The sequence below is a fragment of the Cervus canadensis genome, chromosome 5 (assembly GCF_019320065.1).
Source record: "Cervus canadensis isolate Bull #8, Minnesota chromosome 5, ASM1932006v1, whole genome shotgun sequence".
Lineage (NCBI taxonomy): Eukaryota > Metazoa > Chordata > Mammalia > Artiodactyla > Cervidae > Cervus > Cervus canadensis.
In genome coordinates this window covers 92,306,571-92,333,910 of record NC_057390.1, presented here as the reverse complement: position 1 = coordinate 92,333,910, position 27,340 = coordinate 92,306,571, and the positions used below count along the sequence as shown (strand labels likewise).

General features: G+C 49.3%; 1 protein-coding gene across 4 annotated transcripts in view; it reads right to left on the bottom strand.

Moving 5' to 3' along the window:
* Positions 1–27,340, bottom strand: part of MVB12B (multivesicular body subunit 12B) — a 195,798-nt gene that overhangs the window by 67,003 nt on the left and 101,455 nt on the right. For all 4 annotated transcript variants that reach the window (XM_043469576.1, XM_043469577.1, XM_043469578.1 and 1 more), the window contains exon 7: positions 13,829–13,923. In XM_043469576.1, coding sequence (XP_043325511.1) covers positions 13,829–13,923 — 95 coding nt within the window. The remainder of the gene's footprint in view (positions 1–13,828; positions 13,924–27,340) is intronic.

Sequence of the window (27,340 nt, the reverse complement as noted above, 5' to 3'; positions counted from 1 at the left end):
TGGAGTCCCACTGGCCCGGTGGCTGCCCTGGAACATGAGGGAGCCTTCAGGATGTGCCCGGTGGGTGGTGGGACTCTCGACAAATCCTGAGACCAAGCCTCGGCTCACAGGTCTGTAAGGGCTCTGGGGCAAGGGTCCTGGGATGGGAGGGGCAGGAAAGAAAGCCAAAAGACAAAGAAGAAAGGAGTCAAACTGTTTCGAGAGAACAGGTAATGCTCCTTTCTCAGTCCAGAGATGATTCAAGGAGAAGGGAAGGAGGAAACCGGAGGCTGATTTAAATGCTGAGAAGTTTTCTTTAAAACTGTTTCACCCACTAACAAACTTGTATCTCAAGCAATTACAGACTGCTAAACTAGGGTGGAGGCTCAGGCTGACCTGGGCAGGCTCCAACCTGTGAGTCCCCCTCCGGCCCTGCCTTAGTGGACCTAAGCCCCCCTCCTGACTGCATTTTAGGTGGGGTGGGGGTGGGGGTCCTACTTCAGGGGGAAATATGACCCGTGCTCCCTGGAAATGCCAGGGTCTATGACAGTCACTCGAGCTACCACTTCTGGGGGGCCTGCTCAGTACAAAGCACTTCACATACATTATCCCTAATCCTCAAGTTTTAGACGAGGAAATGACTGAAAGGTTACATAAACTGTCCAAAGTCATGAAGTGGGAGAGGGCGGATACAAAGGGTGGGTCTCAAGAATCAATCCAACAATGAGGATCTCAGAGCACCTCCTGCAGGCTGGGCTGCCTGGGTGTGAGACTTGTGGTCCTAACCTCCCAGGACAGACCGTGGACTCCAGTGGAGAACTGAGCACTGAACGAGACGTTACAACCAAGAACAGGTCACCCTTCTCAGAACCGGGAAAACCAATCAGACAGCAAAGTTTACAAGCAGCATCAACAGCCAAGAGGCTTATCGCCAAAGAAGGTGCCCACGCTGGGCCTACGAGAGGCCCAACCACCTTTGGCCGGAAGAACAGTGAGAGGCGGCTGTGTAATTCACAAGCCAAGGGACCCTCTGACAGGAGTGACACTGGCATTCTGTTAGCCCAGGGCATATATAAGGTAAACACAGGAGGCAATGGAACAGAAAGATGGGTGCGTTTATTGCCTCCAGGTAGCAAGCGATTAAGTACTTCTAAGCGTGTCACCAGGAGCGATGCTTAGGGCCGACGAGGCAAGCTTTGCTCTCTCATTCAAAATTATGGATGTCACCTCGCCGGTGGATCATCAGATCGTTCACGCTATAAAACAAGCCAGGCGCGAGAAACCGCTCGCTAACAAAGGATCTCAACCTTGGCTGAGAGCTCTGCATCACTCATTGTCTAGGAGACAATCGAAAGACAAATCTGAGGACTGAGGGCCCCGCGTTCTCTGGGACATGTGATAAATACACCCCATCCCAACTCTAGGCTGGAGCAATGAAGTCTGTTCTTTAAACATAAACAGGTTAAGACCGTCACTGGCCATTTATAAACAGATGGGAAAAAAAAGTACTGGGTATTCAGGACACAGACGCCAAATGCACGACAACGGATGGATGCAGGTATTCTGTCCACGGGAAAGGTGGCTTCGTTGCTACAGAACAGATCAGAACTCTTTGGTCCTGAGGCTAGCAGTTAAAAGCACCCATCCTCATGTCCTGTGTGGGGGACAGAGAAAACTTCCCGTCTCATCACGGGTTCCTGTGCAGCCGTCCAGCCACTCCCCGAGTTCTACCAACACCCCCGTCATTACTCACTCAGTCATCAGGAGTCTACAGACGCCCAGCTGGCAGCTGATCCCTGAGGACCACTGAGGTAGGTCAGCCAGGCTGCAGCCTGGAAGCGGGGCCACACAGGCGGCAGAACTCGGGCAGTGGAGCCGGCAGGAGGGGAGCTGGGACCAGGAGCACACAGGGTCACACAGGGTCTGGGATGGCTCAGTCACCTCGGGAGAGGCTGGCACCTTAGGAAGCCCAACCTGGAGGGTGAAGCTTCAGAGCAGGTGGCACTACGGTGAGTGTCAGTTCGCACAGGAGCCCTGCCCACGGCAGGGCTCAGAGAGCTGGGGTGGGGGAAGACGCCTACAGTTCAGTCCCAAGACGGGAGAAGGTGTGTCTGGGCCAGCCACTGTCACCACGGGGCTGATGGAAGACCATGGCAAGGGGACACCCAGGTGTCCAGAGCTCCCCCAACCCCAGACAGAGGTTTCCAACAGCAGGACCAGCAGTAGCCTTGCCTGCTGATGGCGGGGAGGTTCCTTGAAGCATCTGGAATATTGCTCTTGCTGGTCTGGAAAGGATCTGAGAAGGGGCAGAGGAAAAGCTGTGGGATAATTACAATCATAAGGACACCCCACAGCACCTCCTATGTGCCAGGCTCGGTTCTAACCCTCACTGCAAACCACTGCTGTTCCCATTTGACAGACGAGGAAACTAAGGCCCAGAAAGGTGAAGGCTCTTGCCTAAGGCCACTCAGCTTTACAAGAGGGGCTGTGTGCTCAGCTCTGCACTGTTCTGCCCAGCAGGAGCCACACTTACCCCTGGAGGTGCCCTGAGGATGCGGGGGTGGGGGAGGGCATCATCAGTCAAGCATGGAAGGCCTCACTATGACGAGGTCCCAGAGACGATGGTCCAGGGGCCACCTGAGATTAAGCAACACTGAGACCGAGTCCTCCTGTGAGCCACTCTGGGTGTGTGTGTCCTTCCAACTTCACTTGACTCAGGGAGGGGCAGGGTCCCCAGCTAGCAGGAGTGGTCCCCAGGGTAGTGGCAGGGAGCTTAGGGGCTGGACAGGCTTGAATGTCAGCCCTTCCGCTGACTAGCACTGCTAACTATGGGTAAACCACTCTCAAACCTCAGTTTCTCCACCTGCACAATATTTATTATTATTGTCATATTAATGTACAGAATCTGCCTGCAATGCAGGAGACCTTGGTTCAATCCCTGGGTTGGGAAGATCCCCTGGAGAAGGGAAAGGCTACCCACGCCAGTATTCTGGCCTGGAGAATTCCATGGACTGTACTCAGCCGGACACCACTGAGCAACTTGCACTTTCACTTTCATTATTATTACAGGTATTTATTCTCTAAGGCCTTGAGCACGGCTTGAACATGGGGACTCAGCAATACTGGCCGCTCTATCTGTAAAACAGAGATCATAGCAGTAACAGTGCAAACCCCGAAGGTTTTCTGTAAGGTTCTTGGTAAGGATTTGCTGGGATTAAATAACAAAATGCATGGGAAGGCCTTACTACAGAGTTTTGTACATGGTAAGTCTAGAGGAAGGTTAGATTTATTAAAATAAATTAAAGTGATCCATTTTAATAAAAGCAAAAACAACTTCAGCTCCTGAAATGTGCTTAAAGAAGTTACCTTAATTATATCATTTTTTTCCCTCTCAGTTGATAGTCTGTTACTGCAAGACAGAGACAGACAGAGGTATAAAGAGAAACAAAAGGCTAGTTTGATATAAGCTGCTCCTAGACAGGAGTGTTTGGTAACCCTGATGACTTCACCCACTCCAGAGAAAACCTCTGAAGACGTGCTAAGAGCAGATGAAGAGCTGAGACTGAGTGTCTTCCATTTGTTTTCAGCATTTCTCCGGCTGCACGCTAAGTCGCTTCAGTCGTGTCCGACTCTTTGCGACCCTACAGACGGCAGGCTCCTCTGTCCAAGGAATTCTCCAGGTGAGAATACTGGAGTGGGTTGCTATTTCCTTCTCCAGGGGATCTTCCTGACCCATGGATGGAACCTGGGTCACTTATATTTTCCTGCTTGGGTGGGAGGATTCTTTACCACTAGTGCCAGCTGGGTAGCCCTTTCTGGGTAGGCCTTCAGAAAGGACCCCAGTCACGTTGCCTGCAGGAAGTGAATTATGATGGGGAAATGGAGACATATTTCTGCTTAAAAACTAGACAAAGAAGATACACATGCGGAGAGAAAGGTGTCAGAGAGATGGTTTTTCTCTGTCCATGCGTGGGACCTTTATGGTCAAGACAGTGTTTGGATGGAATTTCTCTGAAGCGTGGAGGCAGTAAGTTCGCATTTGCTGGTAATGTTTCGGGTATCCCAATGTGAAAACCACACAAGCTCCTTCCCACACGGCCCTAGCCCCTGGAGGTGTTATCGCTGCTCCCTTAGGTGCCAGATAATGGCCGACACAGAGGATGCTTCCAAAAAACATGAGCTGAACTATTGCTACACTTGAATAATTAACATTTTTATTGCAATTACTGATGTCGAGAGACCGGGGCATCAGGTCCAGAAAGGTTTGATGCCATGCCTGACGTCACGGGGCTGGTAAGTGGCAGAAACTTCACTGCACCCAGCCTTCTGGCTCCTGTCTGGGCTCTTCCCACCGCCTCTCAGCTGCCTCACTCAAGGATTTAAGAGGAAGGGGGACGTGGCCCATTAAACCAACGCCGCCTACTCTCTGCCACGCTTGAAAGAAAAATATGGAGAACGAAGGCACGGCAGGGGGTGGCCATCTTTTAAGAACACTCAAGTATCTGTCACCTCATTATATTTTTATTTTTCACCATGACGAAACTGGAAAAAGTCTTAACTTTCTCCTGCCGGGGGAGCACAGGAAAAGCAGAAATGAAAACTTGGGAGACGAAAGCGGCACACCCACCCCCCACCCCAAACCCCCGCCGCAAGCACTTTTCCTCCGAAAAACCAGAGGCGCGTTGGAAGAGTTTATGGAGGTTGCTGGCTCATTCTGCCAAACGCGTCTTCCCTTCCTGCCCCCACAACAGCATCCTGTCACTTTCCCGAGAAAGGGCTTGTGGGCCGCTGGCCACGTGAAGCAGCCCACGTCCAAGTGACGACATGTGACAGGACGTCTCCTTTCTGGGTGGTGCCCAGCTGAGCCCCGCCAGAGCCTTTCCTGCAAGCTTCTCTGGCCCCAGGAAGATGGCTTCCCTGAGCACGCAGAGCACGCCGACTGCTGAGAAGAAATCTTCTGTATAAAATCACACAACGGAGCGCAGGACTGAGAAGATGAGCCAGTGTCCTCTGGGTGATAATTCTCAACAAACCTCTGAGCTCCAGCAGGGGAGATGAGCAACGAGAGGAGTGACATTCCTGCATTGCTTCCCGATTTATGAAATACTCTTACACACCCTGGACCCTCGTAACAACAACTGGGAAGGCAACAGGCAGTTACTGCATTATCTCAAAAGTGAAAGTGTTAGTCACTCAGTCGTGTCCAGCTCTCTGTGACCCCGTGGACTGTAACTGCCAGGCTTCTCTGTCCTTGGGGATTCTCCAGGCAAGAATACTGGAGTGGGTTGCCATTTCCTTCTCCAGGGGCGCTTCCTGACCCAGAGATCGAACCCAGGTTTCCTGCATTGTGGGCAGATTCCTTACCATCTGAACCACCAGGGAGGGGTGAATAACTAGCATCAAGTGACTTGCCCAGGGTCACATAACTCAGGGCCCTTGCACAGCTCTACCTGGGAACCAACTGTGTGGGTTGTTCAGTGCACAACCTGTGCGGCCATTCATGGTGGCTCTGTGCGATGGCCGCATGCGCTTCTGACCCCAAATGCCCCGTCAGTCACATGCTGAATCTTCCCGCTGCCCTGGAAGAGGGGACACGGGGCCTGGCACACGGCAGCGCTGTCTGCTGAATGAAGAGAGAAGTGAACAGTCGTTCTTTTCTCTCCTCCTTTAATAACATCCTGAATGACTCAAAAAGGAGTGAAGACAGGCTTCATCCTCTCTTCTAAACACAGCCTCTGCCGTCTGAGCGTGCTCACAGGTGAAATCGCTCCAACACAAAGCCGAGGGGGAGGAAACCAGCACCCCAACTGGGAGGGAATCAGACAAAGCTCGTGGCAGAGGCAGTGTGGAAGCAGGCCTTCAAGGATGGGTCAGCAGAGGAGACCGAGGGGCCGTCGGGCCACGGGACCGGCAGGGACAGGTGCACAGAAAGACACAATGGTGAGGACACTGGGAGCTACCTGGGCTGCGGGGGCCCGGAGGAAGAGACTCCGGACAGGTAGAGATTGGCCATCGACAGCCCCTACTCTGGGCAGGAGAGGTACGCGTGAACGCAGTCGGCAGTGGGCTGGGACTGGCGTGAACATGATCTGACGAGGTGTGCTTCGGGGACGTCAGTCTGCCACCTGGGCAACTGGACTGGGGACTGATAAGCCAGGTCAAGGAGGTGCGAGCACCAACAGCTGGTACTGCCAGGCCCGAGCCCAGCCGGCCCTGTAGGCGGGGACGCAGAGCACAGAGGACCACGCCTGACGCTCGGGTCCAGAAGATGCGCCGGGGGAAATGGACGAGGCTCTGGACCTCATCCGTCAGCAGGGTGACCCAGAGCCCAGCCGAGGGGTTTCGGGGTCTCTCTCTGCAAAATCCTAGCAGAGGCGCCTACAGAGCACAGCCCCTCCAGGAGGCCAGAGCTCCCCAAGCGCCCTGGGTGTCCGCCCGCACACGCAGTTCATTAACTCCGGTGACACAGCAACCACGGTTGGGTGTATGAGAGCACGTCCAATTAGCCGGGCCTACATGAATATTTGCACTCTTAAATCTTTTGCATTTCGAAAGGGTTAAAGCTTATTATTAGCATATAATTTACAGTCCTTTCTCCCAGGAAAGGAATAATGCACAGTAAATGCCACATTCATTTTAATAATACATGTTACAGTCTGTGCCCAACATCTGCACAAAGGTAAAGGAGACAGATTTTTTTGACGTGTCCCACTCTGCCATCTAAACACAGGCTTTTTGTTTCTTAAGTGACGGAAGGTTTAATCAAGAAAGCAGGCAATTCATCAATCGCAACAAGGCAGCGTGTGAGTGCCTGACAGCACACACATGCTTGTGTACAGAGCAAACCTGGCCACCTGTCACCGGCACCTTTGCATCAGGATGTACAGATACACGGCGCGAGCAAGTCCCCGCCCGCGCCCGTTCGGTTCTGCCTTCTCTTCTCCAAGTTCCCTTTGTGCTCGGTTTTGTTGTCGGGGCAGGAAGAGATGGATAGACAAGGGACGCCATGGCTGTTAGAGGGGATGATAAAAATTTATATGCCTTTAAAATGACTTATTTCCTCCTCGATTTGAGCACATTATAAATAAATTTTTTTTTTCACTCCACTGAGGAATCTTCCCCATATGCTATTATCTACGGCCGCGTCAAACCCATGTTCCTCCCTTGGTTCCCTGCCTCCCCTCCCTCCAGCTCACCCCCCACCACTCCGAGCAGTCCTAGGTGAGTCTGAAATCCTCAGTGGAGGATACAGGAAAAGAGGCGGGTTGTGGGGGGGGAGGGCGGGCAAGGGGAGGTCTGAAGTTCAAGGCCACAGAAGCCGCAAGAACATGTCCATTAATTCACAGGCCGCAGAGGTGCCTGTGAACGCAGAAGGGCAACCAGCGTTTACTCTGGGGCTCCGGCTGGAAGCTGGCGGCCCTTCCTCAGCTTTGAGGTTGTGAACCCACCTGCAGGCTGGCACTCACCCACACACGTGGGGAAAGTGGAGCCACACACACACACAAACACACGCAAACTCTGCAGCATAAACATGGCATGTGGACGGCTGTCGGTCAGAACCCCTTACACAGAAAAGAAGGGCATTTCTCATTTCTCATGAGCCCGATTGTTTTAGCCTTTGGGTCGTTTTCCCACCTGGCATTGCTTTATGGTCATTAAAGTATCAAGTTTATTTCTGACTTTCCTGGTGAGATTTTCTTCTCCTAATTAAAAGACAGAAATAATGCAATCACTAAAAATGAAAGGAAAATACATTCGTAATTGTTTGGTATGCTATAGGTGAGTTTTTAAAGGATCACATTGTAAAAACACACAGATTCTTTTTCTTTTCATAATAAGATGAAGAGCCGGTGGCAGAAATTTTATCCAGTTGGATGAAATATATAAATCATGAATTTCATAATACTGATAATTAAATGTCCGTCTTCCAATTTAAATGAGGACTAGATTAAAACTGCATGGAGAAGGCTGATATTCAGAAATCATTAATTATTTTTAATTGCTTTGCGCTTTCCTGGTCTGATGTCAGAGTCACACAGCTGGTATCGGGTTCTGTGTTTCAGGTAAAATCCCCCTTCTCTCTGAATGAGGGTCATGGCTACACTGCCTGCTGATGGACTCGGGCTTGTCCATGCTCAATGCTTCCTGATGTCAAACATCTTGAAAACGGACTGGTTTTTAAGAGGGAACAGCTGTGGAGGGCAATAAGCTGGCTTTTCCAGCAATCAAAAAGAAAACCAAAAAGGAAAAAAAAAACCCTTAAAAACCCAGAAGAGCTCAAGGCAGGGTGAACACACCCCCAGTTGGCCACGGTCGGCTGGGGTTCTCTGGCTCTGTCCTGGGGCAGCTCCATGCCCCTTTCACTCTCAAAAGTGACGACGTGCAAAATACATGACGTGGTCGGCCTGGTGCTGATGGACAGATGAAGATGTCAGGCACTAAAAGGTGCTTCCCCGCGCCGCATGGCCTCCACGCATTTCTGCGTGTGGCTCACCCTGAAACTGTGGGCTGTCTGAGTTTGAGAGCTTTGGCTTTATTACGTGCTGGTTTTAATATGCATCTGCTTTATTTTACTATTTTATATGACTATGTTGAGAAAAAAATAAGTTCTTTGGGAATTATAACCACCACAAAAACAAAAGAACGTTACAGTGTCGTTTCCCTGTTCATGAAGTAAAACCTGCCATGAAACTGATGGGACATTCCTAGGTTGGAAAAAACAATCCTGGGGTCTCTGAACTGAGCCGCTGGTTATAGGGACCCCTGGCACAGGAGGCCCTCAAGATGGACAGGACGTCAGGGAGCTCCTCTTTCCTGACATCCCCCAGGTCTCCAGCCCCTGGTCTGATGCCCAGCACAAGGACGTTTCTTAAGAAACATCTCAGGCGGGCTTCCCTGGTGGTCCTGTGGTTAAGAACTCCCCCGCCCATGCAGGGGACACTGGTTCGATCCCTGGTCAGGGAAGACCCCACGTGCCTCGGAGCCACTGGGCGCTTGCACCAGGATGACTGAGGTCTGTGTGCCCTAGAGCCCGTCCTCTGCAACAAGAGGAGCCACTGTAATGAGAAGCCTGAGAACGGCAACTAGAGTAGCCCCTGCTCAACTAGAGAAAGTGGGTGTGCAGCAATGAAGACTTGGCATAGTTAAAAAAAAAAAAAAAAGAAATTACTGCATTCAACTTCCAAACATTTAGGGTTTCAAACATGAGTAGGTCACAATCTATACTTATCAAGCTCACTGAAAAGCAGCTCTTCTGTTGTTTCCAGCACCTTACAGGGCCCTCTCTGTGAGGAAGAATTCATAAAGGGAATAGTTAATGTTCTTCCCGAACAACTGGCTTGTTTCTATGTTGTCTATAAAAAGACTGCTCACTCCAGACCAAACCTGGAATCTCCCCTTCACGCAAAACTTCACCCACGGCTGCACCCTACTCTGCTATCCCATATTTTCATTCACTTCTGCTCTTCCCCTTCCATTTTCACTTTGCTACATGTGTTTTCAGAGTTACCTTAAATCTTTCTCGAATAAGTGGAAGAGAAATGAATAAGTGCTCAGACATCTAAACATCTAAAAAAAAAATAAGAAAAAAAAAGAGGAGGGGAGGACCCCATCACCTGGGACCAAAATAGAAGATTTTCAGGAGCAAGAAGATGTTCTTTAAAAGAAAACTAAGTCACTCGAAGTTCTGACAAGGAAACTCAGGAGCTGGGGCTCTGGGACAGAATGTAGAGAAATCAACACGGCCTTGAAGAGGGTCCTCCCGGGGGACAAGACCTCAAGGGCATCTAACCGAGGGAGACACAGCAGTGAGAACACGATCAGGAAAGCATGCGCCTGCCAGCGGCCACTGGTCACAAGTGAGACCAGTTTAAAAAGTGGTTTGCCGACCCTAATATAGGCGGGTTACAAAGTGGGCCACACCAGGCACCCACCATTTTACTTCATCTACTCTTTCAAGGAAAACCATCCTCAAACCCTAGAGAGTGAATAACATGGTGATGGGGGATTTGAGGAGCAAGAAAGGTGAGGTGACAGCAGGCATGTCCAGGTGCTTTCGGGCTCAGGTGGGGACTGGAGGGCCAGAAGATGCAGATGCAGAGGATGGTCAGTGATCTCTGAGGAACATCAGTGGACAGGAGGGTCCAGGGGACTGAACAACAGAAAACAATCACGTCCATAAAAAGGGACAATAAGAAGCTATTGATCTGTGGTCTGGAAGTGATTTCCATTAGAATTCGAAAGCACAGTATGAGTCAGAGAGAATGTTAGTTGCTCAGTCGTGTCTGACTCTGTGATCCCATGGACTGTAGCCCACCAGGCTCCTCTGTGCATGGGACTGATTCTCCAGGCAAGAAAACTGGAGTGCATTACCATTCCCTTCTCCAGGGGATCTTCCCAACCCAAGGATTGAACCCAGGTTCTCCTGAATTGCAGGCAGATTCTTTACCATCTGAGCCACAGGGAAGTCCTTGTGAAGCACTCAGAGGAAAGCTTGTGAACCCTCAGAAAAGACGGTGGCCACTTGGGAAGCTTCCCAAGAGTGTGCTGAATTAACCTCAAGCCTGTATTTTTTCTTATTATGGGAGTAACATGTGTTATCATAGAAAAGTGAGACACTGCAAAGAAACAAAAAGAAGAGCTGGAAAACCCAGTGAAAACCACTGTGAACATCTTGGTGCTGGAACACCTACGTTTCCAGGCCTGTGGATATATCCCTTAAAATGAGATCACACTGCACACACTGGTTGTCACTTAGCAGTATTCACGCACACCTTTTTATCTAAATAAAAAATTTGTTTGATGCTTTGAGAAGTTAAGGCCACTGTATGGAGGTTTCATAATTTAACCGACTTGCCTTTGTTTTAGACATTTAGGATATCCACCCCCCACCTCTTTTTTTGAGTTATTACATTTAAAAAGCAGTAGTGCTCGCCCTTGCGGATAAATCTTTTTTTTTTTTTTTGCACATCTGTAAGCATTTTCCAGAGGAAATTCCTGGAAGAGGAAGTGTGAGGATCAAAGTTGTGCTTCGTGGCCATTCTGATGAGGGTAATAGCTGGCAGAGAAAGGAGTAAGCATCTCAGGATTTTAGCACAGAGCCTGTAGAAGTTCCTCACCCCAATTCTGTGGGGAGGAGACAGCTACCCACGGGCTGGATGGTGGAGAATAGTTGGCACGCATTGCTGATGGGATGCGTGGTACCCCAAATGACTGGGCGGATATGAATGTACAGCGAGACAGCATGGCTGAACACAGGAGGACCTTGCGGAAATGGGCTGGGCTGCTCGGAGGTGGTGGCCCCAGCTGCTGGAGGGCTCAAATAGCATTTGGGATGCTCGCCCTTGAGATGTCATAAAGGGTATTCCTGGGCAAGGTAGACATGGGAGAAAAGCTTTTCTTCCTCCCTCCCTTCTCTCACAGTGTTTCAGGGGCACCTCTGTGTACCGGGGACAGAGCTACACATGGTCTGCACCAGACCCCCCAGCAGTGTCATTCCCGCTGCAGGCAGGACACAGATGAACTGTCTCAGTGAAAGTACAGAGGGGAGATCGTAACAGGTACACCCTTGGGAAAATATGCAAAAGTAAATATTACTTTAATAACCTCATGTACAAATGAAACGTGGGCTGCTTTTCAAATTTCTAATTACCTTGTTTGGAAATCTACTTATCTTAAGAAGGGACTGCACATGAAGGGAGCGGTAATCAAGTGTTTTCAGGAAAGAACCAGAGCAGACCAGGAGTTTGCACCAAAGGCTCAGGGCCTGAGGTCTGCAGCCAATGTGTGCAGGGCTGGTTTGGAAGAAGAACAGCGTGGTGCTTCAATCTATTACCAGCAGAGCATCAGCCATCATGGCAGCAGGCGACGGGCACAGGCTGGGCCTGGGGCACCCGTTACCTTGACTGTTTCTGGAATAAACCTTTGAAACCTTAACTTTGCAATACCAAACTGAGACGTGCCATTCGGTGCCAAACACTGTTGGAACGGGGGGTGACAGGGGGGAGGGTGTCTCTGCTTCCCTCTAGCCAGATCGGCTCGCAGGCAGGCTGCTGGTGGGCGGGCAGGCTTCCCAGCTGCACCATGGTTGCCCAGTGCTGAGCTTGCAGGCCTTACGGAGCCAGAGGGCCCTGCGGGGCATGCCTGGCAGCCTCACAATGAAGCAATCCTGGACCCTGGCGGAGCAATTTGGGGCCTGCAGCCGCTGAGGAGGCCTGAGCTGCCTGCTGCTGTGGGCTGTGGCCTAAACTACCTCTGTTTGGAAGATAAAATCCAATTGACTGCCACTTACATAAATGTAACAGGAAGTTCCTGAATGGCTTCCCCTGTGTCTTGAGACTGTTACCTCGGTACTGCTAAACTAACAGCTGAAATGAACCCAGACAACACCTCATCAAAGCTGCGGGGCGAGGAAGCAGTGGTCCAGGGGCAGACAGGAACATTCCTGCCAAACCAGAGACTTCACTTTGTGGGCCCTTCTCTGCAGAAATGTCAACAGCTGGGAAAGCCATCAGAGAACCCAGGTGAGGTGGGGGCAGCCAGACCCTGTGGCTGGAAAAAGATTTGCAAGCTGGAGGGGGGAAAAGGCATCTGCTTTGGTTGAGCCGCCTATATGTGCATTTGGAGCGGGATTTCACCCCGCTGGATTTCACAGGCCTGTTTTGCACCACTCTGCCACTAAGCATCTGGGGAAATATTCAGCTTTTCTACAAAATAGGTCATCTTTCCACACTTGTTATGCTCCTTGTCGACTCTGCTGAAATAGCCAGAGCACAGAAGAAATTCTCCCTGGAGACGCTGCTCTCAGACAACACGCGCCTGCTCCCCTTGGGGACTCGGCTGCCGGCGTGGGGCCAGGACGAGGGCTATGGGGACCTCCCTGTCGCTCCCCTTTCCCGGCAGGAGTGCCACCCAGAAATGGAACAACTGGCCTTTGCTTATCCTTCCAAACCTATTAGGGAGCGATCATAACAAGAAAAACTAATACTGACACGAATTATACCATTGTTCTAGTTCATCTATTTAGTACCCTGAAGTTGCAATTTTTAGAAAAAAAGATTACCTTTCAAATAACCAGTTCATTATGGTACATGAATGCATGCCATGTTCCCGTGTTCAAAATGTCACTCACCATTAGGGGCATGCTCTGGTAAGTGGCACCAATGTGCCATTTCCCCCTGATACACTAAGGCCCCCGACTGGAGGCCCCCGTATAATCGGAGTCAAGTTCGTGGGTTTCCTCAACTCTTAGCAAGTCACCTGCACTGCCCGCCACCTAATGAATCTCAATTCCGTAATAAGGCTTTGTAAGTTTTTCCCTCTCTGGGTGAAGGTGAAAAAGAAAACTGGGACTGACGAAATTCCTGCCAAGGTAACACTATCCATTTCAAGGCTGAGTTCGGAAATCACAGACTCATATGACAGAGGTGGGGGTGGTGGGTTGGGGGGAGGCTGCCCGTGTACCCTCTGGTTGCAAACCTGGTCTTGAGAAATGAGAGGTGAGGACAGACGTGGACAGGAGGGCAGGCGGCAATGGGCCTCAGGTCTGCACGGTCCCCGGTTCCTGTGGGGAACCTGGCTTGGACCTGGCAGGTGAACAATGTGGTCACTATTCTCCAGAAACCTCCCTTCAAGCTTGCGAAAGCCACACACTGTTTTTCATCATTAGTTTCAAAACATGCTGAGGATCTGGCCCGTCACTACATGCTGCGGCGACACGGAGGAACGGGGAGGCCTGGGCCCTGTGGGGAGCAGGCCCCTTGCAGGGGGAGAGCGACCAGTGAGACGCACAGTGGCGGGTGGTGCCCGGGACACAGAGGTGCTCGCTGGCCCTTGGCGGGGGCCCACCTACCTGAGATGGCATAGAGATTGGAGTGCTGGTATTCATAGTCAGCCCGAGTGCTGTTCCTGCCTCGGAAGGTAGCGGGGAGCGTGAGAGAGATGTGCCTGAGGAGGACAGAGGAGAAAAAAGGAGGTTACTGGGAGCATGGTGCAGTCCCCAAGGCTCAGAAAGCCCAGGCGCCACCATCAGCCCACAGCGCACAGCACGGCAGGCCTCTGTCTACCCAAGCAGCTCGAGTTCCCCTAGGAGTTGAGAAGGTTTTGGACACCAGCAGCTACCTTTTCCCTACGGGCAAGGACATCCAAGAGGAAGAAAGGGTTTCCCAAGCCTTATGTGATGTCCCAGGTGCCTGGAGGAGGTGGGTGACTTAACCCTGATCTCTGCTCACTGGGCAAAGCGCGCCAAGGGGACCAGGATGCTCAGCTCTGAACACAAGCCTCGGTCTGTCCCGTCGTCTTGGTCCTGTTATCCACCCAGTGGCTTCCACGCCTGTCCCAGGAAGCACTTGGTGAAGGAAGATGTTAGGGGTTATTACCAGGTGAGCCCAGGAAATAAGGCCCACTGAGAATCAGAATAGCATGTTCCTCTGAACTGCTGTGAGCGGCACACGTCCCCCTCAGGTGGGAGCACACTGCAGATGCCCAGAAAGCACCATCGATTGACCCAGTGCGTCTTTTATGGCGCATGTGTTGGCCATTAAGGCTCACAATGCCCAGAGCCTAAGTGTGTCCTCGTTCAAAGCGCATAATCCATTTGGTGTGGTTATCAGCTGCCTTTTAGTGAATGCTGAGAAGACAACGATAATAGGAAAGACATTTAAAACCCAACAGGTCTGCGGGACACAGTCACCCCTTCATGGTACGACTGGGGCCGGTTTGAAGTTGCTCAGTGGCTTGAGCTCCAGGCACTCAGTCGTTCCCCAAACAGGAGAGACTGGGACGGAGGGTACAGATCACATAAGGAAGCTGACGTTCCACACGCGGCCCTTTTTATACAACAAACGTGTAGTCTTCTAGAACAGCTCTGGGAGGCAGGCTCTCTGGGTGGGGCCTGTTCCCACGGGGCCAGGAGGAGAGCCACGGGCTGTAAGTGAGGTGGCTGAGCTGTGGGGTGAGCCCTGATGGTGAACACTGGTGCCGTTGGGCCGGCCGCTGGAGCAGGCGGTGGGGCCTTGCTGGGCGCAGGCGGGGGGGGAGACCAGTGACACATCACGTGAGGGGAGTGTCCACAGGTCGCTGGGATGCGTGTGCTGTAAACTCGCACTGCCGGCTCCTTCCTGATGAAAGGGGGATGCAGAGACGAGCTCTTCCCACAAGGAGCTCCAGGCTACAGGGGACAGAGGGGCTGCAACAAACTGGGGTGCACCAGGAGATGTGCTCCAAGGAGGATAAAATCCGTGCACTCAGCCTGAAAGCGGGGGCACAGGGCTTCTGGTGACAGCCCCCTCCGAGTTGGATGTGGGTTACAGGAGGAGACAGGACCTAACCTACGTACAGGCAGTCAGGGGGCCACTCTGCTGCAGGGCTAGAGTGGGAAACAAAGCCACAGCCAGACTGGAAAGGATGCCAGAAGCCAAACTATGGACTTTGGGATCTATCTGCTTGGATGAAGGTTCTCGAACTCTGTTCTGCCCACTGGAGCGCAGAGGCAGTGCTCGAGGCACCTGGGAGCTCGCTAACAACAAACTCAGCTCCCCGACCTGGGGAGTCTGTTCAGAGGCCTGAGGCAGGGTAGGGGGTGTAGCCCAGAAATCCCTGGAACCAGGCCAGCAGTGACTCTGAGGATGGGCTGCTTTGGGAACCCTGGGAGGGGGAGGAGAGCTGCAGAGGGTTGAAGCAGGTGATCGATGCCTCCGACCACAGCACTCAGTCAGCAGAGCTAAGCAAACAGAAGAATAAATTACTGACTGTGGTTGTGGTTGAGCAGAGCTAAAACAATGACAGGCAGCCCTACAGAGAGGGTTGGCCGGCCCTGAGCGGGGGCCTCGGGGTCTACAGATCCCCGGGGTCTCTCCTGGCTCTGCATACCGGCCCTGCAAGGCAGGAACCCGGCCTGGTGTAGAGTGAAAATGTGGGGACCTGGGTGGAATATCTTTAAGCATTTCAAGATGGCAACAGCAGAGCCTTGAATCCAGTGTGGGGCCCCCCAGAACGGGGGCCTGTGTGATGCACACTCGTGGTGTGCCCCACGTGCCAGCGCTGCACCCACTGTACCCCGAGGGCTTTTCCAGGAGCTGGGGAAGAACTGAGCTTCAGCACTGCCGTGCCCTGAGACCGCTGAGCCCCGAAAGCCCTAAGAAGGTATGCCCCACCTAAGGACACAAAATGCTGGCACAGTGCGGCAGTGCTCCAGCAGGCTTGCAGAGGAGGCAGGTGTTGGCGGAACCTCAGACGAAAGGCTGACCTGGGTGACAGCATGTGGGGGGAGCCTCCTCTTTGGCTGAGAAGACAGAGCCAGATCAGCCAGACGGCTGTCAGAGATGGCCAAGGGAGCCCTGGCCCAGTCAACCCAGACCTGGGGAGGGGGGACTCAGGGTGGCAGAACAGGCAGGGCCCTGCTTTTGCAGAGCTCCCCCATCGCAGATGGTGACCGCAGCCATGAAATTAAAAGACGCTTACTCCCTGGAAGAAAAGTTATGACTAACCTAGACAGCATATTAAAAAGCAGAGACATTACTTTGCCAACAAAGGTCCGTCTCGTCAAGGCTATGGTTTTTCCAGTAGTCATGTTATGGACGTGAGAGTTGGGCTATAAACAAAGCTGAGCGCCGAGAATGGATGCTTTTAAACTGTGGTGTTGGAGAAGACTCTTGAAAGTCCCTTGGACTACAAGGAGATCCAACCAGTCCATCCTAAAGGAAATCAGTCCTGAATATTCTCTGGAAGGACTGATGTTGAAGCTGAAACTCCAAGGCTTTGGCCACCTGATGTGAAGAGCTGACTCATTTGAAAAGACCCTGATGCTGGGAAAGATTGAAGGCAAGAGGAGAAGGGGATGACAGAGGATGAGATGGTTGGAAGGCATCACTGACTCAATGGACATGAGTTTGAGTAAACTCCGGGAGTTGGTGATGGACAGGGAGGCCTGGCGTGCTGCAGTCCACAAGGTTGCAAAGAGTCGGACACGACTGAGCGACTGGACTGAACCAAACCCTGTAGGAGGAGACAGGAACAGGTCCACCAGGTTATAGGAGCCGTGGCTGGTGTGGCGTGAACAGGAAGACTCTCCGGGCTCCCCCAGGAAGTGCTGTTCCCACTGGGAGCTGGGGATGGGGGGCAAGGAGGGGCTCTGGGGTAACTCCTAAGCAGCAGGAGGTCTGGCTGGGGGTGGGGGGGCTTGGAAGGAGGTGGGGTGGCTAGGGTCTGAAGGCCTGGGGGACGGTGGGGGACTTGGCTGGAGAAAGCGCTTTAGGGTCACTGCACGCAGGTCCTCGCACAAGTTCTACCTTTATCCTGAAGGGTTTTTTAAGCTGAGAAGGGATAAGCTCCAGTTAACAACTTTAAAAGATTATCTCCCTGTGGGAAAGTGATAGGGAAAAACTGAGATGTACTGTAGACGGGAAGATGGGGATGATCATGGAACTGCAAGCAGTTATGCAGCACCTACTGTGTGCAGACTCAGTGCTTCCTACCCAAATCTCCTGCTGTGATCCTCTAAACGGACAGTTCCAGGGGGATTCTATGACCCACAGAACTTAAGAAGCATAGATCAGAGAACCAAGCTGCCTGGCTCCACAGCTGCCCCATCATCCACGAGGACATCCCCATCCAAACCTTCCTGCCTTTCGACCACATCAGATCTTGCCTGGCTGACCCCACCCTGCAGACCGCACCTCCCTTCCCCCCCGCCCACACCCTGGGACCTGGCTCTCTTCCTCCCTCGCAGCTGGCCCCCGCTCGCTTCTCCTCCACTTTGCGGGGCTGCTGCTGGCAGAAGTTCTGGTATAGCTCTCTTCTCGCTCCACGAACTTTCCCTGGGCAGCCTGACCGCCACCTGTGCCCTGGTCTGAGCCGTCCTCACACACCAGCCCCCTCTCCAGACACTCCTGCCTCTACCAGGAAGCGTGAAAAGTCTTGTGATTCTCTGGGTCTGCCTCAGCCTGATCCTTCATCCACTCTGCTCCCTCCTACGGTCTCCACCTGCTCCTCACCTCTTCTCCAAACACCTGTTGGTCCTTCGAGACTCCATCTGAGCATCCTCGTTTGATAAAAACCCTTCCTGGGTGGGAATGGGTGTCTGTATGTCCTCTCTCACCCCGGTTGTCCCAAGACACCTCAAGGGCAGGGCCAACTCTCATCAAGTTGGTACCCCATTTTCTAGGACAGGTTCTTCCCCAGGGCAGACGGTCACTGAACAATTAAGACTGCTGAACCGACTCCACTAAAACCCCTGTGTCTTTTTGGACAGGAACTCCTGTTGCCTCTGCTTTTGCATTTCTGCCTGTGGGCTTGCTCAGTTAGACTCAGGGGTCTCTAGGAGACCCAATACCCCACACACCCCGTCACTACAGAGGAAAACAGGTCAGACGTAAGAAGTCAGTGGTGGCAGTGACCAGGAATTCACAAGGGAAAAAAAGGAAAGAAAAGGTTCTGATCATTATACGACAGACAGACAATGTGGGGCTGATGCAGTTAGGTGGGAAATTCCAAGAGAATTCAAGTCAACTGAAGCCAAGTCACCAAAAGCTTCACTCTGGCGGCTGATGATGGGGTGGTGGTGGGGGTGTACAGCAGCAATCTGAGCAGCGGGAAGACCCCCGGCCAGAGAGGGCTGAAGGGGGGAGACCCCACACAACAAACAGTTGCTTTGGCATCGTCACTTCTCTGGTTACTGGACATGGGGAGGAAGGGACACGGGGATAGGAGGCACATCAGGGCCTCCTGTTAATGAGAGTGGACAGTTCAGGCTGAGGGGACAGGGCACCTGTGGTTTACATTGAACGTTGCGCTCTGAGGTTCAGCTGACCACTGGGCCAGTCCTGCCCATCCTCACTTCCAGGCTGATCTGAAACCGGGCCCCTGGGTCACTCCCCTCATCACCTTCCCCTTTCTGCACAGCCCTTCCGGCTCTGTAGGACTGTTGATTTGCTTATATGCCACCAGAACATGATCTCAGTGGTGCTTTCTACCACATCCTCAGAGCGCAATGAGTCTTAACTCCTCGGTGTCTGGTGGGCGCCCACCTGCCAGGCACTGGGCTGGGTTCCTGCATGGACATCACCTGCCAGATCCTCTCAGCAAGCTTTTTAGGTAGGAACAATCACTTATAGGCCCTCCAAGCCAAAGCCGACAGACAGTGAGCTAGAATTCATGACAAGGTCCATGAGTCCCCTGGGGGTCACCATCAGCATCTCAGAGTCACCCTGATGGACCATCTTCACCATCCGTACACAGGCTGAGATCACTCAACCAGGAAACTGGGGTCCACCTGGGAAAGTGATGGTGCCAGGGACCCAACCTCTATGCCACTTACTAGCTCAGTGACCCTGACGACCGGTCACAGTCAGTCTAACCCGGTAACAAGGGAAGAGCTACATACAGACGTGGACAACCAAGGGCCCTTGGTTGCATCCTCAGTGTCTACAACAGTAGCTGGCACACAGTGGGCATTTAAAAAAGCATTAGGGAGAACCCGACAAGATCACCCAATGCTGCTGAAAGAATGAATGAATCTAACTCTGACCTGCAATTAGAGATCACTGGGGAGGGCTTCCCACTCGTCTTTTCAACCCTGTGGCTAGGTTGGTTAACAGTTTGGAAAATGTGACTAGTTCTGATTCATGAATATTTTTACGCAAACAAAAATTATATTCATCTTGGCACTGCTTATAAAGCCGAGAAACTTGAGTCAAATTAGAGATCAAATAGGGGACTACTTAAAAAATTATTGTACAGCCATCTGATAAAATGTTTTAGTCACTTGAAATATTTTAGAAGACTAATAGCCTGGGCCCATGCCCATTACCATAGCCATCTACTGAGAAAAAAAATATAAAACCCTTATTTTTACACTTGGAATTGTACTCAGTTAACCCAACACTCTTTGGCTTATTTTCCATAACCTGATTGTCTAATGAGATTGAAGTAATGCTCAACTTATGACACTGGGGGTTACTGGAGGAGGAAAGAAAGAAAGGAAAGAAAGGAAAGAAGGAAAGAAAGAAAGAAAGAAAAAAAGAAAGAGCCAGACACTTCAATAGATCATGGCACTAAACGCTCAGGTGAACATGAAGCTGGCTGGGGCGCCCATGGACCCCAGTTTCACTTGGAGTCATTTCAACATTGTTGATCACTCTGTGATCCCTCCAGACCACTCTGTGTTGATCTAGAGGAGTATATTTTTGATTTTAAGTGCGTTCATAAAGATTACCAGCAGACCAAAGAGAAGTAAACCCTAGAACAAATGGCTCTGTCTCAGGGGGCACCTATCATCCCCAGCAGGTTGGCACAGGGCACTGACCATTAGAGGTCAACAATTTCTGCCTCTTGACTCAAATGATGGATCATGATTCCAAAAATCTGTTCGGTCACTGGAGAATTCCAACTAGAACAGCCCCTGAATCCTAGGGGAGCTTTACCAAGCTCTCTGCCCCTGCCCCTGCCCCTGGGACAGCCCAGAGGAGACTGGGCGCACCCCGAGAGCCATCATGTCCATCTTCAGGGGCCCTGGATGTTCTGTAACAAACAGGTGAGCATCGCACATGCTGTCGACAACAACTCCTGCTAAATAGAGGCTGAGGGAAATTTCATTTTTCTCCCCCAAGTCAGTCTTTGGCACCTTATTCAATTAACATGGCCACTAAGCCGCAGACAGCTCCATATAAAAGCCCTTCAGTTATAGAATACATTTTATTATGTGACAATAGTTGCCAGTACGATTTATTTCCTTTGATGGGATTCTGCTTTTTCCTTGTTAATTTAAATCTGTATTTTCTCGTGCTGATTCCAGGTCTGTGTGAATTTTTAAAATGTTGCTATTAATCTTCTGAACCCAGTGGCCACATGTAATGAAGATGGCCCTGCCCAGGCAGCCACGATGCCCGCTCTCCGCTCAGACCGTCAGAGGCCACGGCCGAGGGGCCGGAGGCTGCTGGAACGGCAGAGGTGGCCCTGTGGTTAGAGATGGATGCTACTTTTATGTCCCAGCCCTGACACGCACCCTCGCAACCAACGCGCTCTGTGGTGTTAAAATCACAACTGCCATTGTTTTCTGCTGCATTTTAAACTAAGACTGCCTTCCGACAGCAGTTTTCTGAGTGTGCTCTAGGAACCTCAGGGGGCTCCTCAGACTCAGGGAGTCCATCGGGTCACCGCTACTTTCATAATAACATGACATCACTGGTCTTTTCCACCCGTTCATCCTCACAAAGTGAAAGTGAAAGTGAAGTTGCTCAGTCATGTCCGACTCTTTGTGACTCCATGGACTACCAGGCTTCTCCATCCATGGGACTTTCCAGGCAAGAGTACTGGACTGGGTTGCCGTTTCCTTTTCCATCCTCACAAGTAGGCAGAAAAAACTTCCAGAAGCTGTGTGACTCGTGAGGCTGTCATCGCTCTGATGTTTGCATAGGTAGTCTCATGTTTTACATTTTTCTGAATTTTAATTTTTATAAGGTAAATATAGACAAGGCTTCTCTAGTGACTCAGTGGTAAAGAATGTGCCTGCAATGCAGGAGATGCAGGTTCGATCTCTGGGTTGGGAAGATCCCCTGGAGAAGGAAACGGCAACCCACTCCAGTATTCTTGCCTGGAGAAACCCATGGACAGAGGAGCCTGGTGGATTACAGTGCATCAAGTCGCAAAAGAGTCGGACATGACATACCAACTAAATAATGACAACAATAAATATAGATAAATATAACCTGCATAAACAAAACTTAGTCTTAATTCTCAATTTGTTTTTCCCCAGCAAGAGGGAATCCTCAGTTTTTAAGACCTTGGGACTTCTTTGGCGGTCCAATGGTTAAGACTTCACCTTCCAATGCAGGGGGTGCAGATTTGATCCCTCATTAGGGAGCCAAGATTCCACATGCCTCAAGGCCAAAAAAAAAAACAAAACCAAAAACCCAGAACATAAAGAACAGAAGCAATATTGTAACAAATTCAATAAGCTTTAAAAATGGTCCACATCAAAACAAACAAACAAACGTCCTAGACCAAAAGGCTTGAAAACTACTAATAGGGGATAATGTGTTAACCTTAACTGTACAGAAGACTCAACATCCAGCCAGTGGGGCGGAGGCAGAGGTCTGGTTGTACAACCTCTGGGTCAGAATGTTCCCCAGACCTAAGCCTCCTGAGTCAGAATGACAGGCTACTCCAGATTTTTAAACAGCATTTCCCCCAATGGACGTAAGTTTGAGCAAACTCTGGGAGAGAGAGGGACAGGGAAGCCTGGGGTGCTGCGGTCCATAGGGTCGCAAAGAGCTGGACACAACTGAGTGACTGAACAACAATAACAATCTCCTCCATAATGAGAAATACCATTTGCTTACTCACTTTCACTGGTATAAAGAACTGCTAGTTGAAAGTACTTAATGAAAAAAAAATTCAAACTAGGAGGATAAAATGATACATGTCTTAAAAACACACCAGGACTACATGACTTGTAGGGTCAATGATAGCTCCAGCTAGCCTCCGGTCACCAAGGATCTACAAAAGCTAACGAGAACAGAGAGAGGTAATGAAGAGTCACAAGATGAATCATTCAAATCATGAGTGCCCAGGAGAGATGAGGGGAGGGAAGGAGGCACGCACACAGCCTGTCCTTTGGCCAATACCCAGTCTACAAATACATCTCCTTGTGAGGGCCTGTAAAAAAAAGTGTCACACAGCCAGAGAAAAAGAACATTACCCTCTGGGAAAAAAGTTTACTGTAGGATGCAGAAAAAGCTATCTGCATTAGAAATAATAAAGAAATAAAACCCCTCAAAACTAAATCAGCAGCATCATGGATAAATCCCTGCTCCCGTTGAGTGTCCAGAATGCAGAGAAAGAAAGAAAACAAAGATGATCATGATGAGGAAAATATGATAAATATGGAGAACAAAGACCAACTTGAACATTCTAGGTGTTAGAAAGAAATCAGGACAACTAAAAGTGACAACCCCCCCCCCCCCAAAAAAAGTTGAGCACCTGCCTGATTAAAAACCAACCAACCAACAATCAACAAAATATGGAAGCCAACAGGGCTGCCAACATTCCAAGCAAAATCAATACAGAGACTCAGAGCTAAATAAATCCCGATTTCAAGACTTAGTGTAAAGCTACAGTAATCAAGACAGTGTGGTACTGGCATAAACATAGACATACAGATCAATAGAGCAGATGGGGAGTCCAAAAATAGACCTACACATACATGACCAATGGATTTTCAACAAAGGTGCCAAGACAATTCAGTGGGGAAACAGAAATCTTTTTGGCAAATGGTGCTGGAACAACTGGATAGCCACATGCAAAGAAAAAAAAAAAAGAACCTTGACACTTACCTCACACCACACACATACATAAAAAAACCCAAGAGATTCAGAGAACCATTCCATAAAAAAGGAAGGTGTAAATTATTAAGTCCAGGCCCAGGATTTGATACTTTTTATTTAAATACATCTCGACTGGCCAGGTGTAGAGTGGCCTCTTGTCAAAGAAAAGACAGGAGAAAAATCTTTGTGAACTTAGGTTTGGCAAAGACTTCTTACACAGGACACAAAAGAGCACAAACTATTTTCAGTTGATATACAGGACTTCACCAATACTTAAAACTCTTGTTATTCAGAAGGTGCTATTACAGAAATTGAAAGGCAAGCTAAAGACCTAAAGAACATATCTGCGAACACACATCTGACTTATAACTAGGATATATGCAGAACTCTTACAGCCTAATAGAAGACTAATAAGCCAGTTCTAAAAAGACCATATGATTTAGACAGACATTTCACTAAAGAAAGTACACAAATGGTTAATCAGTACATGAAAAAATATTCAGCATCACTAGTGATGAAACCACAATGAGACATTACTACACATCTTTTAGAATGACAAAAATTAAACAGACCAACAATATCAATTGTAGACAAAGATAAGGAGCAATTAGAACTCCTATGCACTGTTAGTAGGAATGTAAAATGGTACAACCACCTCAGAGAACAGTCTGTAGTTTCTTAAAAACTTCAACATACCCTTGGTACAAGACAGCCATTACATGGATAGATTTTCACTCAAGAGAAGCAAAAGCATATAACTTTACAAAGATTCCAATACACATGTACTGGGCAGCTTTATATGTAAAAGTGAAAAGCTAAGAACAAGCCAAATGTCCAGGAACAAGTGACTGGATAAACATGTTGTGGTCCAGCCATATGATGGATACTATCAGCAATCAAAAAGGAACTAGTGATACCTGTAAGATGGATGATCTCAGGATGATGATGTGAAGTAAAATAAGAAAGACAAAAAAGAATCCACATGGTATGATTCCATTTGTATAAAATTCTAGAAAATGCAAATTAACCTATAGGGTTAGAAAGAAGATCTGTTGCTGGCTGAGGAGACAGGATATATTACAAAGGGGCACAGAGAAACTTTTGGGGGTGGTGGATACATTCACGATCCTGATTTTGGTGATGGTGTCACAGGTGTATACCTACCTATGTCAAAGCTCAACTTATACTTTAAATATGTGCACTTTATTGTGCATCTAGTATATTCCAGCAAAGCTGAAAACACTTTCCTGATCTTAGAAAAAAAAAGACCTAGATAAAGAAGCCAATGGGGTTCACAGTATTTCTGACAGGGCAGTAAACAGAGACCCACGATGAATCCCAGCAAACACTGATGGTGACCTCACACCTTTTCTGTTACACGACATGCTGAAGGCTAGGGAGCCACAGAGTTAGGAAGGGAAAGAATGCTGAACAGATGAAACATTTCTGAATCCCAGGTTGTCTTTTATATGTGAACATGACAACAAAGAAGATCATGTCCCTTTCCCTGAAAGAAATACATGCTCCAGGTGATTCAAAATTAAAACCAAAGAATTGGGAAGTAATGGGACAAAAAGACCAGTGTTTATTCTCTCCCTCTGGAAACCTAGCCTGAGGAAACAATCTGAAACATGAGAGATGACTTACTTAAGATAAAAACAGTAAAATAACGTTCACTGACATTTTCGCAGGGCTTACCCTGCACAGGCATCATGTGATCCTGCTTGAATCCTACGACTAGGCGCTGAGATCATCTCTATCGGACAGAAGGTCTCAGAAAGGTTCAGCAGCTGGCCTGAGGGGGCAGAGCTTGGCTCTGAACCCTGACGGGGCAAATTACAAAATTCAGCTCTGAGTTACGATGCTCTACTCAAAAACTGGAAATAACATTATGAGATGTCAGAATACTTTACAGACTTAAAATGATGTTTACAGGTTTTCTGGGTGGGACTGGGGGATGGTGTTTATGACATGATGCTAAGTGAGGAACTTGGGCACAGGTTGGATGTGGAGAGTGATCTTGGCTATAGCTAGACACAGAAACTGGATCCTTGGGGTGGTGTCTGTAAGAGCAGGGAACTGGGAAAGTGTACATACAATGCTAGTGGGACAGACCAAGGAGAAGGAATGAGCTGGACGTTTTTATACGAACGTCAACATGGTCATATCTCAAAGACATGGTTGTTAGGTTGAAATAAAAGGGAACAAAACAAAAACCAAATTGCAGAATTACATATACAAAAACCACTATAAGAATGACATCTTCCTACGGGCAACAGATACACACGTGCCCCAGGATGAAAATGACCTGGAAGGACGTGCCTGCTGAGAGCAGCAATGACCCTGGGCTCATGGCAGGACTGGGGGGCAGGATGATGCCCATGGTGTAGATGACACAAATCACTGTCTGAGGTCAGAGCAAAGATTTTTTCCCCTTGCTTTTCATATATTTTATATTAAATTTTTCAATGAGAAATTATTTTCCTTTTTATCAGAAAACAAAGACAATAGGGGAATTCTGCAAGAGCTAGGGTCTACAGAAACGTCCTGCACGGCACTCGGTGCTAACGTGGCTGCTGGGGGACAGGGACCAGAGATAATGTGCAAAAGAAAGTCACAGAATGTAGGGATGGAGGAGGAATGTAGTATGCAAAAGCCACAGTCATTGAGTTAAGGTGGGTAGGGGGAAAAGAAACACGGCAAACGGCTAAATGAAATTCCACTTTATTCCTGCAAAACACCACTGGGAAGAAGTCATCTGTGACACACAGCTTCTGTGCCAGGTGTAAGGACGTGCTTAATGAATGCCATTTAATGAAGAAAAAGGCTCTTATAAAACACCTGGCACAAGCGGGGCCAGGGAGTCACAGGAAGGGGGGCCTTGGCCGCACCTGCTGGCACTTTAATAAGCACCTTCTCGAGCGTCCGCTCTCCAAGGCTGGTCAGTGGTGTCAGAACCAGGATCCCTGACCACTGCCCACACTCGCTGACAGTCTGGGGAAGCTGATTTCTTAAGGACCATATGCTCAGGTAACGGAGAGTCCAGGAAGGTAATTAAAATGAATCATTTTCAGCTGGAAGGGCCTGGCCAGCATGCACAGCCTCCTCCAAGACTTCACAGGTAGACTCTCTGCACCAGGTGCCCTGTGCTTCCAGACCAAGATCCTACGTTACCATTCAGATCTGTGCAGACCCAGGGAGGTGAGAAAATGCTGCATTTTCTTGTAACTAGGTTCTACTAAAATAGAGTCAGCTATTTTAATGAACTGGGCCCTAAAATACTTTTAGGCAGGGTGATTTTTTTTTTTCTCACTGATTTTGAAGTCAACCTCAGAAAGTGCAAAGTTTACTACCCTTTCTTATGATGAGACCTTTTGCTTTGTTTCCTTTTGTAAATGACATCAGCGAAGTCAAGTGAGGTTTTATAAAAACCTAACAATGGACCTACTTCCTCTGCAATGACAATTCACCATCTCAAACTTTCCATGCCCAGACCTGAAACTTAATTCTAAATATAGCCAATAAATTGATGCCATCCAAGGGGAGACAGACCATGCGGTCCAGAGGCACCTGGAGGTGCTAGAATTGCTATGTTGTGACCAACACAGACCACTGGTTTTTAATTGAGCTCCTACTGTATGTCCCAGCACTGTGTTTGGCTCTTGAGAGTTTTTTTTAAAATGATAAGTGCCTATTACTAAATGAAAGAAGCCAATTTGAAAAGACTACATGCTGTATGATTCCAACTCTACAACATTCTGGAAAAGGCAAAACTATGAAGACAGGAAAAAGAGCAGTAGTTGCCAGAGGGGCCACAGGTAGAGATGAACAGGAACAGCACAGAGAATTTTTAGGGCACTGAAAACACCATTTATGATAATATAACGATTAACATATGTTATCATACGTTTGTCCAAACTCAAAGAAGCACAATACCAAGAGTGAACCCTAAAGTAAACTACGGTGATTACAATGTGACAGCGTAGGTTCCTCTTTTAAAAATAAAAAGGAAATAGCCATTCTGGTGAATGACGTTGATCATG